Source organism: Schistocerca serialis, chromosome 5 (genome assembly GCF_023864345.2).
Source record: "Schistocerca serialis cubense isolate TAMUIC-IGC-003099 chromosome 5, iqSchSeri2.2, whole genome shotgun sequence".
In the NCBI taxonomy this organism is placed as follows: Eukaryota; Metazoa; Arthropoda; class Insecta; order Orthoptera; family Acrididae; genus Schistocerca; species Schistocerca serialis.
Genome location: NC_064642.1, coordinates 693709256 through 693731540, shown reverse-complemented (window position 1 = coordinate 693731540; position 22285 = coordinate 693709256). Strand labels below are relative to the sequence as shown.

Below are 22285 nucleotides of genomic sequence, written 5' to 3'. Positions count from 1 at the left end.
CAGGACAGATTTAAACTGCCACGTGGTTTCATATTAGTGCACACTCCACTGCAGAGTGAAAATAATCAGCTTCGTCAGTAAAATATCTAGGGCTAACGGTGCAAAGCGATATGAAATGGAGCGAATACGTAAGGACGGTAGCAGGGAAGGAGTGTTGGGTTTTGGGAGGATTTTGGGAAAGCGTAGCTCGAGGAGCTCACGCACAGAAAAGTAGTGCGACAACACAGTCTCGAACACTATACAAGTGTTTGGGATCCCAATCAGGTCGGATTAGAGGAAAACATAGAATCATTTCAGAGGCAGGCTTCTAGATTTGTTATCGGTAATTTCGAACAACGCACAAGTGTTGACGAAACCTGATAGCTTTATTATTATTACTATTATTATTATTTTGACAGTCTCGGTTCCATGGATATACAGTTTTATTTCTGGTGGTTACCCGATTCTGGCTGACACGCTGTTTCTCAAACCATACACTTCTTTATTGACCGACTCGCATAGTATGGTGCCAAAAGTCACGACTAGCTTCTGTACCGAAAGTCAGACTGTCTGCAACAAGCAGGCCTAATGATAAGATAGCCTATGTGTCTACAGTTACACCTGAACGACATGAATCTTTCAGATGTAACTCTAGACACATAGGCTGACTTCTCAATGAGAGTGCTCGTTGCCTGTAGTTTAACTTTAGATACGGAAGCCATTCCTGGCTTTTGGCACAATGTTGTATGACGTAATAACAAGATGTGTGGTTTGGGAGTGGGCATGTCAGCCCGAAACCGGTAACCACTGGAGCGAAAACTGAGTATTCATCCAACTGAGACGGACAAAATAAAAAAAGAAATATATCATATTTCCACAACATTATACAGTTGTGGACCTATAATTCCGAAGCAGCATGCCTCGAATCAGCAACACACAAGTAATACGGAGATGCTTCGTGAGCTATAGCGCGAATCCCTGGAGACAGGACGACGTTCTTATCACGAAACACTGTTGACAGAATTTGGAAAACGGACATTTAAAGCTGACAGCAGAACGACTGCACTGTTGTCAACGTACGATTCGCGTAAGTACCACGAAGATAGGAGAATTTCTGGCTCGCAGGAGGCATGCAGACAGTTGTTTCCTCCTCCATCTGCTAGAGAAAGAGGAAAGAAAGTGGCTGGTAGTGGTACAATGTACCCTCTGCCACGCCCCATAAGATGACTAGCGTAGCATATTTCTAAATGTAGATGCAGATATAGCACTTTTCACAATTTTCTAACCTTTCATTTTAATATAATTGTGTCAAGAAAACCATTTTCGCAGACTCCATTTTTGGTACTGATTATCTGACCGAAAAAGGTTACTTCTGGTAACATCTTGATGAATATTATCGTTTCATCTGTATGATAAATCTTTATTTACGACTCAATTACTCTCGCGACATTAGATCCGCATGTCTCAGGGATAAATATTTATTTCATAATTTACTCCAAACGACAACCGGAGGATGATTCAACATTTTTTGTTCAGTGGATTAAAATGTTTAACCAGGAAGAGGTCGGTAGTACAATTTAAAGTAGAGAAGAACGCAGGGAACAATATGCCGATACAGGAAAACTAAGGATATACAACCTCGTGACAAGATGAGGTCTGCAATAGGACCGCAGATATTTTTTAAAAATACCGGGATTCCGATATATCGATATTTAGATAATATCGTTATTGCCTCGCAAAGGATAGAAGAATATACATATGTCGGCATACCGACTGGAATGCTATCGATGTACCGGACTGTAAGAATATCGGCTATACTAAGTGAACTGATTGCAAGTTTTAGAGCTGTAGAGCCAACGACCTTGCAGCTGAGGTAACACCGGTTCCCGTCAGCTTACCGAAGTTAAGCGTTGTCGGCCTGGGCTAGCACTTGGATGGGTGACCATCCGGTCTGCTGAGCGATGTTGACAAACTGGGTGCACTCACCCCTTGCGAGGCAAACTGAGGAGTTATTTGATTGAGACGTAGCGGCTAATGTCTCGGAAACTAACATACGGCCTGGAGAGCTGTGTGCTGACCACATGCCCCTCCATATCGGCATCCAGTGACACCTATGGCCTGAGGATGACACGGCTGCCGGTCAGTACCCTTGGGCCTTATGGCCTGTTCGGGAGTTTTCTTTTTTTTATTAGAGCTGGTTATTTAAGTGTTGATTTGTTATTGGACGCTCTGTACATTAACAAGCTAACAGCCTGACTATCCCCTTTAGAGCATGAGTTGGAAGGGAAACAAATTAAGCTCATGCTTAGCAGTAACCAGTTTGCTAATAATGGTAATAGCATTCAAGTGACGCAATAAAAGGTGTCCAATGGTGCCGTCGTTAGGTTTCGATACATATCTGATTTTTTTCGGAACGCTTCACGTCGACTTCCCTGTTTTCCTGTTTATTTTATTTAATTTTATTTCTGCAAACGCCAGCGATCTTACCGGTACTAGTGTCAGAATTGCATGGTGAAGTTAAATGTTGCAGTATCTGTTGTAGCGCCGAGCACCGATTACGTCCACATGTCCCTGCCTACCGGAAATACCAATCTTGTCGTTTAGATTTTTGTTCATCATTTTCAGCAAATGTTTCCGAAGAATGCCGATGTGAAAAAACACTAGTTCCGTTAAAAATTGTTTTTTATCGCAACTGGTGTGCTATTTCTTCACATCGGAAACCTTCTTGTTGTATTCAGGCCGCCAGTCCCAGTGTAATCAGGCTGCTTCTTTATGCCAGATATACTTCCTTCTCACACTCAAAAAGAATCACTGGAAGTGAAAGCTCAAAAGGTAGGAAGACTTCTTCGCACAGTGGAAGTAAAATTATGTTCTTCTACAATTTCAAAAGGAAATTTCTAATACTTACTAAAAATCGACAAAAAAGTGTAACATGAAATAAAAACATTTGCTCCCGGTGTGCCATTTCGTATCGATATATCGATACATGTTGGTGTTGTCGTCTTCAGTCCTGAGGCTGGTTTGATGCATCTCTCCCTGCTACTCTATCCTGTCCAAGCTGCTTCATCTCCCAGTACGTACTGCAGCCTACATCCTTCTGCATCTGCTTAGTGTATTCATCTCTTGGTCCCCCCCTACGATTTTTACCCTCCACGCTGCCCTTCAATACTAAACTGGCGATCCTTTGATGCCTCAGAACATGTCCTACCAACCGATCCCTTCTTCTTATCACGTTGTGCCACAAACTCGTCTTCTCCCCAATTCTATTCAATACCTCCTCATTAGTTATGTGATCTACAGCATTCTTCTGTAGCACCACATTTCGAAAGCTTCTCTTCTTGTCCCAACTATTCATTGTCCATGTTTAACTTCCATACATGGCTACACTCCATACAACTACTCTCAGAAACGACTTCCTGACACTTAAATCTATACTAGACATTAACAAATTTCTCTTCTTCAGAAACGCTTTCCTTGCCATTGCCAGTCTACATTTTATATCCTCTCTACTTCGACCATCATCAGTTATTTTGCACCCCAAATAGCAAAACTCCTTTACTACTTTACGTGTCTCATTCCCGAATCTAATTCCCTCAGCATCACCCGAGTTAACTCGACTAAATTGCGTTATCCTGGTTATACATATCGATACATAGTGACAAGAATATCGCCCTCAGTTATCAATGTTTCTGGAAACAGTATCGATGTGTCGATACATCTGTATTTTATCAGCAGCCTAACTCTGCAGGGGCCATCCAGACGTGTAGGATCTTATATAATGCTCCATTATGGTACAGTTCTCTGATTTGGATGCCGACAAAGCAAAATCTGCCGCTTCTGACAACCAGCGGCGCGACTAGCGGAGCGAGTAGTTGCAGCGGCGGCCCGGCGACCGACCTGTGCGCATCTCGGCGTCGCCGAGCGCGATGTCGTCGAGCACGGTGGCGTCGCCGCGGCCGCGCGCGTTGGCGGCGTACAGCACGAGGCGCAGCGTGCGCCAGCCCAGCGCGGCCAGCTGCAGCCGGAAGCGCGGCGCCGCGCTGCTCGTGTTGAGCCGGACGCCGCCGCCGGCCGCCTCGTGCGCCTCCAGGAAGAAGCGCTGCGGCAGCCCGCCGTCGTGGCCCGCCACGCACTCCACCACCAGCTGCGCAGACGCCGGCGCGGCCGACAGCTCCGGCCCCGAGGCGGACGACGCGTTCTGCAGGGCAGCCGCCGCCGCCGCAGCCGCGGCCGGCGAAAGCGCCGAGGCCGCCGGCGTCGCCGCAGCGGCCGCCGCCGCGCGCAGCGAGCAGTTGCTCAGCGCTCCGGGGCGCTCTGCAAAGTACGAGGTGCCACTGGAGCAGTATGTTCTGTGCAGGTAGTGCCTCACAGCTCTCACGCATGGGTGTCAGCAAAAGCGGGCGGGGCAGAGAAAGGGATGCGTGAGAAAGTCCTTGGTGCAGTAATTGAAACATTACAGAATTACTCAGAATTTCCAGCAGTAATTTCCTGCCAGTCACTGAATTGCAGATTATTTCCGACAACGAGCTGAGATTCTGCAGCTTAGGAACTACACATATAAAAAAAAGTTTTGCATCACCTTGGTTCCTAGAGTTTCAAAACCTATACAGAAAACTGGAATAGAGATCAACATAGTCATCATTTCCGCCCATTTTAATGCTCATGAAAACACATATTTCATGTTGTACGACCATAAAGTGGGACCTTCAGAGGTGATGGTCCAGATTGCTGTATACATCGGTACCTATAATACCCAGTAGCACTTCCTCTGGCACTGATGCATGCCTGTATTCGTCGTGGCATACTAATCAAAAGTTCATCAAGGCACTGCTGATCCAGATTGTCTCACTGCTCAACGGCCATTCGGCGTAGATCCCTCAGAATAGTTCGTGGGTCACGTCGTCTATGAAGAGCCCTATTCAATCAATCCCAGGCATGTCTGGAGAACATTCTGGCCACCCTAGTCGAGCGATGACGTTATCCTGAAGGAAATAATTCACAAGATGTGCATGAGGGGGGAGTAAATTGTCGTCCATGAAGACGTATACCGGCCGCGCGGGATTAGCCGAGCGGTCTGAGGCGCTGAAGTCATGGATTTTGCGGCTGGTCCCGGCGGAGGTTAGAGTCCTCCCTCGGGCATGGGTGTGTGTCTTTGTCCTTAGGATAATTTAGGTTAAGCAGTGTGTAAGCTTAGGGACTGATGACCTTAGCAGTAAGTCCCATAAGATTTCACACACATTTGAACATTTTTTTGAATAGTTGATAGCATGTCAGGAATGATGCTAAAATACTAATGCGTAAAGTTTCAGTTTAGTAACTTTAACATTTTTCGAAATGGAAGGAGTTAGAAACTTCAAACATCAAATGTTCAAATGTGTGTGAAATCTTATGCGACTTAACTGCTAAGGACATCAGTCCCTACGTTTACGCCCTACGTAACCTAAATTATCTTAAGGACAAACACACACACCCATGCCCGAGGGAGGACTCGAACCTCCGCTCGGATCAGCCGCATAGTCCAAGACTGCAGCGCCTTAGATCTCTCGGCTAGACCGAGCGAGGTGGCGCAGTGGTTAGACACTGGACTCGCATTCGGGAGGACGACGGTTCAATCCCGCGTACGGCAATCCTGATTTAGGTTTTCCGTGATTTCCCTAAATCGCTCCAGCCAAATGCCGGTTCCTTTCAAAGGGCACGGCCCACTTCCTTCCCCGTCCTTCCCTAACCCGATGAGACCGATGACTCGCTGTCTGGTCTCCTTCCTCAAACCACCCAACCCCCAACCCGCTCGGCTAGAAACTTCAAAATTTATATTCTGATTCCTTTTCCATTGTAATTTAATGGAAACAGCATGCTCGATCTCACAAAGTAATATTTTGGTTGAAATTCATGATTTTCTGTTTTTGTGTCCTAAAATTTCGGAAGCACGATAGATTAAGTAAGTGATTAGATAAAGCTAGGAGGTTTACATTTAGGTTAGAACGGAGAAACGCTATAATAACAAAGATGTGAGAAGTTTTTCCAAAAGGTATCTATAAAACTATAGCTGTAGCGTCTCTCCAAAGGGCAAGTTAAGAGCTCAGCTATTGCGTGCAGTACAACTAAAATAATTCTCTAGCGACATGTATTTAACCTTGCCACATTAGAATTTTATTATACATTACATTGTATTGTACTGTATTGTATTGTGTGTTAACCGGGGACCTAGAAATGACGGAGAGGCTTCGTCCCCGCCACAGCCGCAGTCGTCCACAACCCCACGACGACTACCGCAGTCCACTTCACCCCTCCTCCGCTCCACACCGAACCTAGGGCTATTTTGCGGTTCGGCCCCCGGTGGACCCCCGAGGAAACGTCTCTCACCAGACGAGTGTAACCCGTATGTTTGCCTGGTAGAGTAATGGTGGTGTACGCGTACGTGGAGAACTTGTTTTGCGCAGCAATTGCCGACATAGTGTAACTGAGGCGGAATAAGGGGAACCAGCCCGCATTCGCTGAGGCAGACGGAAAACCGCCTAAAAATCATTCACAGACTGGCCGGTTTACCGGACCTCGACACGAATCCGCCGGGCGGATTCGTGCCGGGGACCAGGCGCTCCTTCCCGCCCGGAAAGCCATGCGTTAGACCGAACGGCCAACAGGGCGGGCTTATTATTATACATACTTACCTGTGTGCTGATTGCACAACTGAATCGAGAGCTTCATTGCCCTTCAGCGAATGAAGCAATTAATTATTTAGTAACTTGAAGTAGTGTTTTGCTGGCCCAGCTTCTAGCCAGTAAGGCAAATGTTGTCGGCTGCGTCTTCGGCGATCCGCACCGCGGCTATATAAATAAGAGCGTGCGAGCTACAAAAAGGCCCCAGTTCTCTACTAGATTCGAATCAGCGCGCACTCCGTGACGGAAGCCGTTTTGCGTTTGTGCAGTTGCAAGGAAGAGCCTTGGATGCTATATTACGTACGTCGATATGCACTTAACAATGGGTTCGCATTGGGGTAAAATGTTAATTACGGAACGACTCCAGTGATGTATTCTCAGTGTGGGTATGTCGTATTTTCACGTGTCACCGCAGGACAGACTTTCTACCATTACTAGCGTACCGTTTGATTAGTATTAACATTAAATTTTGGCGAGCATTCACTTTGAACATTTACATCAATAATGATTATTGAACAATTTAGTTATCTATGGATAATAGGATCCACGCTATAGGCTCTGAACAACACTGGTAGTACAATAGCTGATATGGGTAATCATTTGTCTGCAATTTTACGCTTTATCGTTTTCAGAATATAGTGAAAATTGTTATAGTAACCCGCATTTTCTATGAATCCCAGACATCAACCTGAACCCTCAGAGTAATGAACTTCAATAATCAATGACAAAGTCTCCATCAGAACCGCAATACTACAGTGACTATTTTTTCCACCCGCCGCCCCACAGGGCGTCAACAAAACCAGCGGGGGGGGGGGGGGGGGGGGATATGTGAGGTAGCCATTGGCACAGTGATTGAAAACATTGCAGAATTTCGAGCAGCCAATTCCTGCGACTCAATGAATTGCAGATTATTTCCGACCCAGATTCTGCAGCTTTAGAAACTACTATACAGCGTGAACTAGAACGTCACTCACAAAATTTCGGAGCATACTGACAAGGGTAACTCCTCAACGCATCCTCCCTCAGATTTAGTGGTAAGAAGACCCAGTGGATAGACCGTCAAAAATTGAACACAGATAAAGCATGAAAACAGGAACAAGTTGTACTGACCTGCGAAACCAAATGCAAAGCGTAAACAAAGAGCGGTCCAAGCTTAAATATCCAATCCAGCTAAAATATCCAATAATAGGCCTCGGTTTTTGGGTAGTTTTGACGGAATTCGGCAACGGAAACTAAAACAAACTTGGCGTCTTCGTATGTGGAATAAAAAGGGCATCCGGATTGGGTTGTAGGGGAGGAGGAGGGGGGGGGGAATTTGGTGGAAGAGACCAAACAGCGAGGTCATCGGTCTCACCGGATTAGGGAAGGATGGGGAAGGAAGTTGGCCGTGGCCTTTCAGAGGAGCCATCCCGGCATTTGCCTGAAACGATTTAGGGAAATCACGGAAAACCACTACACCACCTCGAGCAACCGGGATATAGAATATGTTTTAATGGGCTTAAGACAGCAACACACTGATGTAACTGTGCTTTCCGCAACAAAAATCTAAGGTACTGGTTGTGAATACCTGCTAGAGTTGGCCCATTATTTTAGTTGGGAGCAGTTAATGAAATGTCGATAAAGCGCAGTTTGAGAGCTAGATACACGAATCCAGTGACTGTGAGATTGTTTGCCGCTGCTAAGATCCTCCCTTGAACGTAGAAGAAGATTTTGAACAGTCCTATGGAATGTATACAAGTGGCCATAACCTGATACTGGCGGAAGCTTTTAATAACGTGGTAGGGAAAGAGAGAAATAATAATCATATTGGGATGTATGGAGAGGATTCTAGGAATGAGGATGGGAAAAGACGTGCGGATTTATCCCAGCAATATGAATTGGGTAGAAAATACGTGCCTTGTTCACACAGACATACATAAATTTGTATTCTCTAACCTCACAAGAGGCTGAAATCAATAACCGATTATCTAATCTTGAGGCGAAAGTCATGTTTAAAAATTGAAAATGTCACATTTAAAACAGGGACAGGTTGTGAAAGTGACCATCATCTGTTGGAATGTAAAATTTTTATCCCCTGTACTTTCGGGAGCAGTGGCGAGCACAAGAGGGTGCAAAGTGCTGATCATCCTGAGATCATAAGACATAATTCGGACCGTCTAAGGGAATATAGTATTAAGTACTTACACCACAAGCAAAGTAAAAAAAAATTAATAATTCAGAGATAACAGCAAGAGAGGAATATGAGCATAGTGAAGCAGCAAAGGAACACTTAGAGAATATGAGAAGAAGAAGCAACCACTTTAGTAGGATGTAGAAATAGCAGAGATGACTGAAGAGAAAAAATGCTTATTTGATGTTCGTGACTGAATGTCAATCAAAAGTTAGGCGTACGACGCAAACTGGAGAAATAAAAACATAAATGTTAAAAAGGAAAAACTAGGAGTGGGAGGAAACATGTGAATATGTAGGAAGAATGAATGTTTGGTGCGTTTCGGAGTGCTGAGGCGTGGAGAATAATGAAGTCAGTGCGAGTATGGACTAGTGACAAGTTACTTCAAAATAATATTTTTATGGTCAATGGAGAAAGTATTGTAAGGATTTATTCCAGGAAAATCTGCCATACGTTTCATACAGAAGTGAGGTGAGGATGTAGCAGTAATAGTTTTGGCCTGTAGATATAAAAGTTCGTCGACAGGCTGCAAGGAGAAGTAGGATGAAGAAAGAACGTGGATATGGAACGGTATATCCGGAACTGGAGACGTCTGGACCAGTGAAATTATTGGAGGTGCTAAGGAATCTGTGTGAAAGAGTACTAAATAGAGAATGGGAAAAATATTACACAACACAGGTGAATAAGAAAAAGTTACATAATGACCCAAAATTTTTATCTGATTGGCAGTGATACATTTTAATGGAAGACTTTACTGTAATGCTATTAAAGATCTCATGAAGAAAAAAACATGATACAGGTAGCAAGTGGAGCAAAAAGGATTCAGAGCAGGAAGGCTGAAAACGGAAACATCTTAACAATGAAACTAATACGTGAAAAACGCACAAATGGTTGACTGGAGGCGCATGTTCTATTGATTGATTAATGTGCCCACTAAGAATCTATGGGAAAAGCTGAAAGAGATAGAGTTGTATGAAAGACTCCAAATGTTGTTATGAATTAATGTGAAAATAACACAGCAAGAGCAAGACTGGATAGAGATGGACAGGAGAATTCGAGCCGAATAAATATCTGCGGCAGCCTTTTGGGCTCTATACAGATAATTACCCTGTATTTTTCAGATAACCAACTTGCTCCCATACTAGCAGAAATGAGGATGATCCGAGTTGTATTATAAAAAATGATGAAGTTGGAGTACAATAAGTTTGGCCTGAGGGTAAACATGAAGAACTGTGCGTCCCTGGCCTTTGATACGGTAAAAGTAAATAATTTCGTAGCGCACTGAGAAGTAAATTGTAGGTGTGGGAAAGGCGAAGTACCTTGGTGTAATATTTCATAAGCAGGGTGCTAGCAATGCTGATTACACTAGTAAGAACGAGCTGTAAAAGGGACAATGATCCTTGCCCGACTGCGACGTAGGCAAAAAACAATAAGATGAAACCTCTTGACCGTGAGGTGGATTACTTACGACGAAGCTTAAGCTGCTCTATAATGTACAGGACAAAAAATGTAATCCGGCGAAGGATGAAAGTGGATACCAATATCTGTGACAATATCTAAGAGGAACAGCTAATGTTGTTTTGGCCTATGAACAAGATGAATGTCGGCAGGATACCAGAAAGGTTACTACGACACATACCGTCACAGACGAAGAAAAGGAATCACCCAAGACGCAACTGTGGAGGAGGCAGTGGAAGGAAGCTACATGAGCATTGAGAAAAGTCAGAAAATAAGAAGATGGCGATTAGAATCGGAGAAACGTTGCCAGCCTTAGGAAATCCACAATAAGAAAAAGAAGAAGAAGAAATAGACATTATTACTCTGTAACGAGCCACTGGAAAACACGGGTCCATTATACCAAAGTAATCTGAAAATATATCTTAAAACCCTCCGAAAATGTTGCCCGTGGATTTTTGGTTCACTCTACATTTTCTTACTTGTCACTCTGATCACAAGAACTAATACCAATTCATTGTTGCGGGTACGGTTTCGGTGCTGATCTGCATTCTACATGGATACGAACCTTTGTAAAACCGTTCCGAAATAGTGTCTGTAATCTATGTCTGTCGCTTCTTCTTTCAGCCGTTACCGAAATGCATAAGGCAGCGAGAATACAGCCCTCGTGAGCATGGATTCCGCTGCCGACTCCTAACACATAAATACAGCATCAGTGCAAGCGCCAGACATCAGTCCCCAATTTACATAACGATGCCCGCACTACTCGATCCACAACAGAATCAAAATAGTCATTTACCATTTGTCTGCGTAAAAAGAAAACCCAAGATGACTTGTGAGTCTTCATTCAGTTTTATAAGGCAGTGCTGTGGTAGTACTCCCGGAGGAACACAGCCATGCTATGTTCTAGGTGTATACATCTTCTACGTGTAAATCATAATGATTAATCAGTAATTAACCGGTAGGGAATAGTGGAATGTGACATGGAAAACATAACGAAATTTAATGGAGATATACTCACACGCGCGTAATCTAGGCTTCTAATTAGAACAACTGCTGCGCAAAAATGGAATTGACAACACTCACTACATCTTGCACTCACACATCGAGATTTTTGGTGTCAAACATATCTCTTCAGCGAAGCACGTGGAGTACAGGTATGTCGTCATTAAATGCACAAAATTGTATCTATAATCGCTCTGCTGATAGAGAGTACTTATATCTGAAGCGACGGTGAACGGATGAAGAGTATGGAGGATCAGTACCCACTCCTTGGTGTGAAGATTTCCTGTGATGCTTTTCAACGCTCTCACAAATTTTAGATGTTTTGTTGAGAAATGTGCATGCATTCAGAACACATCGATCTCATCTAACAAATTTCTTTCTTCGAACATGTATTCCGCATATACATATTCTGTCAGATATGGAGTGTTTGACGGAGTGTGCTTTGCTATAATATTTCAAGTAATCAACAAATGAATAAATCAGAACTAATTTCCTTGGGTATAGGCAGAAGAAAGGTAATTAAAAATGCTCTAAATCTTTAAGGATTCTAGACTAGGAGTGACAATACGATATATTTCGAAAGTCACTTGCATTTCCTAAGAAAAGTGAGGATACGTACGAGGGCGTCCTGAAAAGTAATCGGCTGAGATATTAGATGTCATGATTATTAGTCAGTCGACTTTCCCGCTTCGCTGTTGCAAGAGGCCACTTTGTGCAGCTAGTGGACCCCGAATTTTTGGTTGTTACATGGCGGTGTATGACGTAACTATGTCGGTGTGTGAGAATGTGCTGTAATAGAGTATCTAAAGGCAGAAATCATACTCCGACTGAAATTAAGAGATGAATAAAAGCTGTGTACAGAGATGATGTATCGACATCAGTAACATGCTCGTAATGAAGGAAACGGTGGTGCTAACCTCAACGTGTTTGACAGAGCACAATGGATCACCGAGGACAAAAATGTTCAAGACTATGCCATCACGAGGCAAAGTCATGTACAAAGTGGTCGGGCGTGCTCAAGTTGTGAGACATTTGGAATTTACGCCTAAAGGCACCACCATAAACTCTGTAAGATACTGCGAGTGTTATATCCTAGCCAGTAATGCCACCCGAGCCCGCTGCCAAAAGGTTGGCAGCATCAAAGTCCGGACGCCGTCCGCATAAGCAGCGCCAGCGAGGCAGGAAATCGCCGCAAGTCTGCGCGCGCCACCGCTGGCTTCTGGCTTCTTAAGCGCTGGAGTCGCGAGCGCTAGGACAGTTCTGTATTCGCCGCTCAGTTGTATACTCGCCACCGAATTGTGTACTTGCTAGTCAGTTGTGTGTTCATCGCAGCAGAGTTGTTGATTGTCGTCAGCCGACGCTGACCTAGCCGCTCCGACTCGAACTAGACAGATTTCTGTAGACACAGAGTTCACTACTGTGTTGCTGTATCTTCGTTAATAAAGATAAGTACCGACTTTTATTTAATCAGAGTGTTTGGGTTATCATCTTTCTGTTCACTGTTCCAGCGGACCGGTCGGCCCGCTATTAAAAGTGTGGCGGTGACTTCGTAAGCCGTTTCTACAGCGAAGTGTTTGTCGCTACGAACGCCGCCACAAAAGCGAGAACCTAAGATAACTGAAAGCGTGCAATTCTTAGGTGGAGCCTCCTGTCCTACAGGATCACAAAGGCTCATCACACACGAGCGCTGCGACATATACAGCAATATGATGCCTTGGATTCACTGCCATCAGTCATCCTCCATACAGTCCCGACTGTGGTTCCATCGAATTTTCATCCGTTTCCAGAACTTATGAAGACCTTCGAGGACTTCACTTTCATAGTGATAAAGCCGTGTTGCTTCACCAACAATGTCAAACATTCAACTGTGACGGTGTGAACAAAATTATCTCCCATTGGGAGTAATGTGTTCGTGGCCAGGGTGAAAGTGTTGAGAAACAAGTACGTATACATGAATAAATGTAGCATGATAATAGTTTTATTTAAAAGGCTTTTAGAGCTTCCAAATAAAAAATTCTGAGGCATTATTTTTCAGCAAGCCCTCGTAGAAAAATCATCGAATTTCAGCCAGTCTGTTTAGAAGTCCTGGTTTATGTCCATACATGATGCACACCTGGAAATATCCGTTACTTTCATACACGTTACATTACAGATGTAAATGTAGGTGCTTTTCATCGCAGTACATTTCTCAGGCTACTAGCTACCAAGGAAATGCAGAAAATATGTACCTAATTTGTGTTTGATAGGCAGTGTACAATAGGTTAGCATTTGACCGACTGATTTCAAGATAAAATGTCGTACTTCCGTTCTATTACCCGACGCAGATGCGGAAGACGTAAATTTAAAAAACTCAAGAGTCAAAATATTGATTTATCTATTCGTATGAATCGCTTCAAATTGTAAAGTAATAGTTTTTAAATTACTTGAATCGTTTCGAATTGTGAAGTAGTATTTCCGTGCCCGCGTGTATGTCGGTATCTCTTATCTGTCAATCGTTTGAAGGTTCTAGAGAGACCGAACACCTGTGTAATTACATTCACCAGTTGAATTAAGAACCGGTTGTGTTTTTGTTGTATACAATTCTGTGTATCACATATTATCATTACTGTAGTAGTAGGCGAGAAAGTATGAAACTCAATTACTCTTTCCGCAACATCCCATGTTCGTATTCGCGTTCATCATGTTCTTTTAAAATCGCTGTAAACGTATCTACGTAGCACAGAATTCGCCGTAGGGGTATCGAAATGTGCTTTACGTTGCAACACACTGTAGAAAGCCCGGTACTTAAAAAGTTCTAAAACGAGAAGAGTATATAAGCAACTAGAGTGAACGAGACTGAGGCTGTCCAACGAATACCACAGCCTTATAAGGGGAAAGGACATGTATGCTATGGAGAAATTCGAAAATGAAATGTAACGTAAGTCACTGAAAACACAGTACGGCACCAGTACTACAATAGATGATTAATTATTTTATTTAGTTAATTTTAATTCTTAATTTCCGTCATACATAATTACCTTATTTTAAGGGCATGGGATTTACTTATAGTTATTCGAAACAAAATGAGGATTATGTAAGTTATTTTAGCACTAATACTCTCGCAAATATTCAGTGCATAACGTACTTCATTTTATAGCGAGCCATTAGGGTTTTTCTGTGGATAAAAACCCGAATCTTAGGATTATAGTGTCCAAAATACGACACAAACACGGGAACTCATCACATTAACCACTAAGCTCTGCGGCCGAAAAGCACTCAGATGATCAACCACCGCAAACATTATAGCCACCGCGATCGATGGATCTGACCTCAGCAGCGAGAAAAGGGCGGCTATTTCCGCAGAATTAGGTACGGACAACATAATGTGATTTGTAGAGTGCGCTTGTAGCTAGCACTTTGTAAAATAACATGTGAGCATATGTCCAGATCGTGAGAACGGGACACTTCACTGATATTCATAAATTACAGGAGAAAAAAATCAGTTTTGAAACAGACAGTTTACATAAAAGAACTGTTATTGACTGATAAAAGTTCGACATCATCATCATCATCATCATCTTCATCACCGTCATCATTATCACATTCATCGAAATTAAGGATTAGTGTTGTCAGAAACATTTGCAAATGAAAGTTCTCATCGTTGGTCTTTTCGTCTTGTCTACGGTCTTCTTCTGCTGAGAAAGTTCCCAAATCTTTACAGTTGTACATTATTCTTGGGTTGAGATACTTCCTTCCTGGTTCTCGGTTTTTTGTTTTCCTATCTTAATGAATTGCCTTCTTTGTCATGGTTCCCAGCTCGTGATCTAGTGTTTAGATTTGCTAGCTGTAGATAGTTAAGTCTCGGGTTAGCTTCCCAGCTGGATCGGAAATTTTCTTCGCTCGGGGACTGGGTGCTGAGTTGTCATGATCATTTCATAATCATCGAAGCGTTAGCTGCAAAAGTGAGGTCAAGAAGAAAGGCTTACTTTTGGCGTTCAAACTACACCAGAGGAATTGACACGACCAATAATGCCATACGATCATGTTGTTTAATTGAGACGTATAAGTTAGTATCCGTTCCATATTTCCGTGCTTCAGAAAATTCATGGCAATGAATTCAAGAAACGAATAACTTTTTGCTGTTGGTTGCTTCAACGATCCCGGAGAGATCCTAATTTCTTCAGTCGAGTAATGTCTGTTGCGTTGACCTTCACGAACCACGATACGATTAATTGACACACTATGCTTCACTGAAATGCAGAAAACAAACATTTGTTACGCCAAGTTAACATCTGCATCCGTGGAATGCGAATTTTTAGTGTTGAAGTGTTGTCCATTTTTATATACGACAACTTGAAAGGTGATAAATATCGAACAATCTTGAAGGACGACCTTCCAATATTGCTTGCAAACATCCCCGTGGTTGTCCAGCACATTATTCTCTAAAAGCATGGGGAGTATCAGATAGCGTGTACAGTCGTTGGTGGATCTGAAGAGGTGGTGCAGTGTCTTTACCTGCAAGATTGCCACATTTCACTTAGCCTAACTTTTGTTCTAGGGGTTACCTGAAGACTGGAATTTATGATGAAGTGCTAACAACGCGGGATTATATGATTCAGCATATCACCAATGCAGGTCAGCCGATTACATAGCTAACGCTTCTCATTTCTGTCGACTCATTCCACGTGTGGATAAATACGTACATCGAAACAGGCGGCGACATTTTCGAGTACGTTCTGTGAAGTAATTCTTACGCACAAGCACCTCGTTGGTTATATGTGAAAAGACACACCTCAATCAAGCAGCCCCTTGATGAGAGGTGAGTGACGTCAAACAAGCTTCTTTCACAGTTACTGAACACGCCTTATTTCTTTTTTTGGTACAGTGCATAACCTTTTGGGACTTAAATGTGTTATTTTCGACTACAGCACCACCTATTGCGCAACGACAAAAGTGTTACATAGAAAACTTACGTATTTTTCCCACGTAATGCGAATCTATAATAAAGCGGTATGGTCCTATTTAGGATTTCCAAGTTGCCCTCCACCCCAACGCAAGGTTGGTATCGCAGGATAGCATTTTTAAAAATAATGTAGATGTGTTTTGCGCCATTTAATCCATTGCGTAGTATTGAGGTATTTCGTTGTCTCAAGAAAATAAATTCACTGTGTATAACAGTGCATACGCATGTGCGTGTCTATCCCTGGCATAAAAGCTTTTGCTATAAAGGCAGAGGTTAATTTTGTTTCACTATTCCACCATGCCTTAGCAAATTATTTCGCTTACCTTTGAACAGAAATCTTTTATCGCACCGAACATCGTGTTAGCGTGACAAACTCGGAGTGATGAATGAAGAAAAACAGCATGTAGGTGACTGTTACTTCTCGCTTCGATTAATCAATACACGCATGTGAGTTGGGAATTGCGTGCTTGGGTCAGATATAAGGCAGAACTTTATGCCATTACCGGAACGCTCTCTGATTTTCATATATCAGCGTACCTTGCATTGCGTGGTACAGCACGTGTTCATTGCACAAACTTTCAAGATTCAGTGAACTGTGGTTAGACACACAATTGTAATTAATGAAAGGAAAAGTTCGACACTGTCGATATATTCAAATTATTCTTTCTCAGATACGGTATACAAAACAGCCGTATTATTGACCTGACATGATGCACGTACACTGACAAGCCAATAAGTGAAAACATTGTGACCAATGTAGAGACCGAAACTGAGTGCCTCCTTAATGCTTGTGGGCGCTTAATGTTGTACGAACATTTTAAAAGGGGAGCAGGGACGAATAAGGGATCATCCCAGTGATAATTCGTGCAACAAAAGGGTACATACACAGACATAATAGACTTCGACAGTGGATACATTTCTATGGTCTAGCGCTTGACAACAAGCATCTCTGAAACGGTCATGACAGTTCGATGTTCGCGAGCTACTGTGAGCACCTATGGAAAGCGTTTTAAATGGTTCGCCGGGCGGTGTGGCCGAGCGGTTCTAGGCGCTACATTCTGGAGCCGCGCCACCGCTACGGTGGCAGGTTCGAATCCTGCCTTGGGCATGGATGTGTGTGCTGTCCTTAGGTTAGTTAGGTTTAAGTACTTCTATGTTATAGGGGACTTATGACCTCAGAAGTTAAGTCCCATAGTGCTCATGGCCATTTGAACCATTTTCAAATAGTCTGAACCATTTTCAAATGGTTCAAATGGCCCTGAGCACTATGGGACTTAACATCTGAGGTCATCAGTCCCCTAGAACTTAGAACTACTTAAACCTAACTAACCTAAGGACATCACACACATCCATGCCCGAGGTAGGATTCGAACCTACGAGCGTAGCAGTAGCGCGGTTCCGGACTGAAGCGCCTAGAACCGTTCGGCCACCGCGTCCGGCCGGAAAGCGTTTCAACGACAGTGGAACCAAGCAAAGGTGACGAGTTGTTGGGCATCGATGCTTCATTACTGAATGTGGGTTAACAGTCTTGCCCGCTCTATAGGGCAGTATATGTAGCTGTCTGAGATCTGACGACAGAATGCAATGCTTGTGCAGGAGAGAGTGTTGGCACATCACGAATACTTCAGCATGGGACTTTTCAGGAGACGAACCCCGCGTGTCCCCAGCTCGACTCCAAGACATCGTTAACTATGGGTACAGTGGACATAGAATCATCGAGACTGAACAGTATCTGAATGTAAAGGTGTCGCCTGAACATCCTTCTTGATTCACCACGTCAATAGTCGTTCCCAGATACGCAGTCATTCAGGCGAATATGCACGTTACTGCCAACCAACTCCACTGCTTCAAGCTTGAAGTCTCCTCCAAAGAAGACGGCATCATAGAGCAAAATAACTGTCCGTTTAGCAAAACCATAATCGTTCTGATTTTGAGGAGCTTGGAAGGGAGCTCACGTTGATGCCTTGATCACTAGATTCGCCTGATCTGAACCCGACGTAACACATCTGGGACGTAACTGGGTGGATCTTTGTACCCGGAAACCACTAGCCCCGTAATTTACGGGAATAATGTGGCAAGTGCGTAGGCGTCTGGTGCCAAGTACTTAGAAAATCCTACCGAGGACTTGTCGAATCCTAGCCGCGCAGAATCGATGCCGTGTTGCGTTCCCGACAGTGCACTATTAAGCAGTTGGCCAAAATGTTTCGGCTCATTAGTGTATTCATAATTGCTTCCTTTTCTTCCATCCGACAATTTATTAATTTTGGAAGCGTGGAAAGAACATGAAGTAACCTTGTCTTTGGTTAGGGTCCTGAGACTCAGTTTCTGTGTCTCAGCTGTATGTAACGTGTTATGGAGGAATGGCCAGAATTCAAGGATATGACAGAGGCGATAATTCAAAACCAAAAAGTCTCTAGTAAACATCAGGTATAAAATGCGAAGTTCAGGAGCTATGAGCATTTCTTCATCTTCGATACTGTGAAGCAAATCTCTCTTCTGGGAAGCTCTTTGCTTTCCGTGTTGTGAGAGGAGGTAATATAGACCAAAACAAGAAAAAGACGCCATTAAACATGGGCTCTAAACTGTATATCGTAAGAACTATGAGCGCTTATTCTCTTTGTTGTTGTGAAACACATCTCTTGTACTGATTATGTGCTCACATCTCTTAAGGTACCGTAAGATGATGAAATATCGGAATGGGGAAATATAGGACCAGGGGTAATTTCGGACGGGGACAGGGTTTCTCTGTTCTTATGTTGGTGTCACTGAATGCAAGCTGTTATTTCGCGCACGTGTTTTGCTGTTAACAGCTTACTAACACGCATTGTTGCAGCTGGAATTTGAAACACTGTTGTGTAACGGGTGACAGTGCAGTGCACAATTGTTGCTAGTTCTCTTTATTCGAATACTCTGGCCATTGTAAAAGAAGAGAAAAGATTGGTAAGCTTAATTTGCTTGTAGTTTACTTACTTAAATGTTAAGAAGGAAATGTGAATACAGTTTGTCTCCACATATCACTTTCGCTAATGGCTAGTGAACTATTTACAGCAAACTATACTCGTTGGGGTAATATCGGGCAATGCCGAGTACTTACAAATGGAGGTGTGGTGCTCTTCCGAGGCGCAGTTATGATCCTGAAAATCTTGAAAAGTCGGTTGCTGCTATAAGCTCAGGGAAACTACGTTGCAGAAAGACGTCAAGCAAATTTAATGCACCACGTTCAACGTTAGAGAATAAAGTTAATAATACAAACCCTTTAATGATTGGAAGTACTTCTGTCTTAAGTACCATCGAAGAGAACACACTTGTCCTTGGTATTTTAAGGGCTGCACATTTGGGCTTTCCTTTTACCTCCAATGATGTTAGATACATAGCGACAGGATGTCTTGATAAATGTGGGCGAAGGGAAAAACGCTTTCCTTGTAACATGGCAGGGATTGAGTGGTCGCATACATTCTTACTGCGTGACACTGCCATATTAGGCGTCTGGCTGTCGGAGAACATTAAAAGGCAACGTTCTGAAGTGAGTTAAGAGACAGTGAAATCATATTTCCAGAATGTTGGTGAAAAAATGGAAACTATCGATCCCAAAAATGTAATCAACTATCACAAGACCAATCTGTTGACGACTCTGGGAAGAAGCGTGTGATAGAAGGGAAACAAAACGCTCTGAAAGGATCTAACAGTAGTGTTTGAGTAATGATGGTTGCCACTAGGGACGGAAAACTATTACCTTCCTATGTGGTCTACAAATCGGAGCATTTACGGGACACCCGGCAAGGAGGGGGTCCCAAAGGAACCTGTTATAGCAGCTATAAAAAGCGGATGGTTTGATCTGTCTACATATGAACACTGGTGTATTACTGCTGCAATGCGTTACCTGAAATCAACGGAGAAGGAGAAAGTTATGATACCAGACAACCTCTCAAGAATAAAATCCGACCGGCCGCGGTGGTCTTGCGGTTCTAGGCGCTGCAGTCCGGAACCGTGGGACTGCTACGGTCGCAGGTTCGGATCCTGCCTCGGGCATGGATGTGTGTAATGTGCTTAGGTTAGTTAGGTTTAAGTAGTTCTAAGTTCTAGGGGACTGATGACCTAAGATGTTTAGTCCCATAGTGCTCAGAGCCATTTGAAACATTTTGAATAAAATCTCTTGTATTTTGTTACCACCAACTCATATTTTACAGCCCTTAGACAAAGGTTTCTTCAGAACTTTAAAAGCTACTTGGTGGGAAGTGCTTACGCAATACAAGAAAAGCTCCCGTGGGCAGATATCAAAGTATGCTTTCCCCTAACTGTTGAAGGAAACGCTTTAAATAAGTGTCAGCAACTGGAAGAAGCCAATATAAGAAGTGCCCTCCGTGTAGTGGGATTAATTCCATTTAACCCTGAAAGAGTCCTCAAAAAATTGCCTAATCTAGATCATTCTCAAGCCTGGTCTTCGAGTTTTGAAGATACGCTTCAGAATTTTCGCTATGGAATGAAAAATAACACAAGGGTGCACCGAAAGCGAAAATTAGGTGTTGCTCCAGGGAAATTCATTTTAGGCATTGATATGAGAGTGATAATGCTGGCTCGGTATTTGAATTGCTTGTGAATAATGATACAATACCCACTGGTGGCGAAAGCACCTCAACAGAGGAAGCAGTTCTGGAAGTGGAGGCTTTTGTTCATGCGGATTATCCATACACGATTGGGGCGAAACAGAGAAATAGGCAGTTTGTCGGAATCGCAACAGAAGTGGAGCAAAAGAAGTGGAAGTTAGGCTTCTGTGTCCATATCAAGGCAGCAAATCTGTGTTTATTTTTCCTACAATTCCAGACGACCATACTGTCGACAAAGGCCAAATTGTTGTAAGAGTGTTGCTGGCACCAAGAGAAGAAAATGGGAAGCTTTCTTTAACTGAGAACATATTGCATATTATTATTGATTTGTTGCATGAGGAGATCGTCTTTATTAAGAATATATTTTGGAGATATGTCTCTGGAAATTTTCTAAATGTGTCAAATGTTTATTGAAGGTGAGTAGAATATATTGCACCCATCAGCAAAAAATGTTTTCTAAGTATGTGAAACATCTTTCTATGTATGTGTAGTTTTAAAAAAATAGTCACTGTCCGAAATTACCCCATTAAAGGGTAATATGAACCTCTGTATGGAAATTCAATGAATTCTCGAAATTGTCACATGAAATTGATAATAATGGGCAGTTTTATTTGCTACATTCAAGTCAAAGAAGAAAATGGCGAATGGAAAAGAGGAAAGTATAGCGTGAATAAGTGAAGGATTATTGGAGCAGGCTTAAAGCTTATCAGCTTGAACATTGTCGTTAGCTAGACTGGGACATGTATTAGAATCGAATTAACTGGTGCATGTAACAAGCATCATAAAACGTGAACATAGGTTTGTTGACTGCATAGTACTTCTTCTCCCGTCCATTTCGGGTATCGTGAGGGTATTCAGTATTGCCAGGTCCACAGTGTCAAGAGTGGAACGAGAAGCCCCAGTTTCAGGCGTTACGTTTCAGCACGAAATACACTGGGCCGACAGCCTTCACTTGAGAATCAGCCTTTGCGTGCAGTTGTTACTGCTAACAGAGAATCAACACCGGGTGAAATAAACTCAGAGATCAATATGGGACGTTCAATGAACGTGTGCGATTGGTCAGTGCGGCGAAATTTGGCGTTAATTGGCTGTGGCAACAGACGACTGACGCGAGTACCTTTGTTAACAGCACGACATCGCCTGTAGCGCCTCTTCTGAGCCGGCCTTTGTGGCCGAGCGGTTCTAGGCGCTTCAGTCTGGAATCGCGCGACTGCTACGGTCGCAGGTTCGAATCCAGCCTCGGGCATGGATGTGTGTTGATCTCCTTAGGTTAGTTAGGTTTAAGTAGTTCTAAGTTCTAGGGGACTAATGACCTCAGATGTTAAGTCCCATAGTGCTCAGAGCCATTTTGCTCAGAGCCAGCCTCATCTGGTTTCATGACCATTTCGGTTGGATCCTAGACGAAAACGGTGGCCTGGTCAGGTGAGTCTCGATTTTAGTCGGTAAAAGCTGACGGTAAGTTTCGAGCGTGGCC

At 43.2% G+C, this 22285-nt stretch overlaps 1 protein-coding gene across 1 annotated transcript in view; it reads right to left on the bottom strand.

Annotated features, from left to right (window-relative positions):
* Positions 1-22285, bottom strand: part of LOC126482181 (hemicentin-2-like) — an 865734-nt gene that overhangs the window by 101805 nt on the left and 741644 nt on the right. The window contains exons 11-12 of the mRNA XM_050106159.1: positions 4232-4293; positions 3877-4123 (exon numbers count right to left, since the gene is read on the bottom strand). Of these exons, the coding sequence (XP_049962116.1) occupies positions 3877-4123; positions 4232-4293 (309 nt within the window). The remainder of the gene's footprint in view (positions 1-3876; positions 4124-4231; positions 4294-22285) is intronic.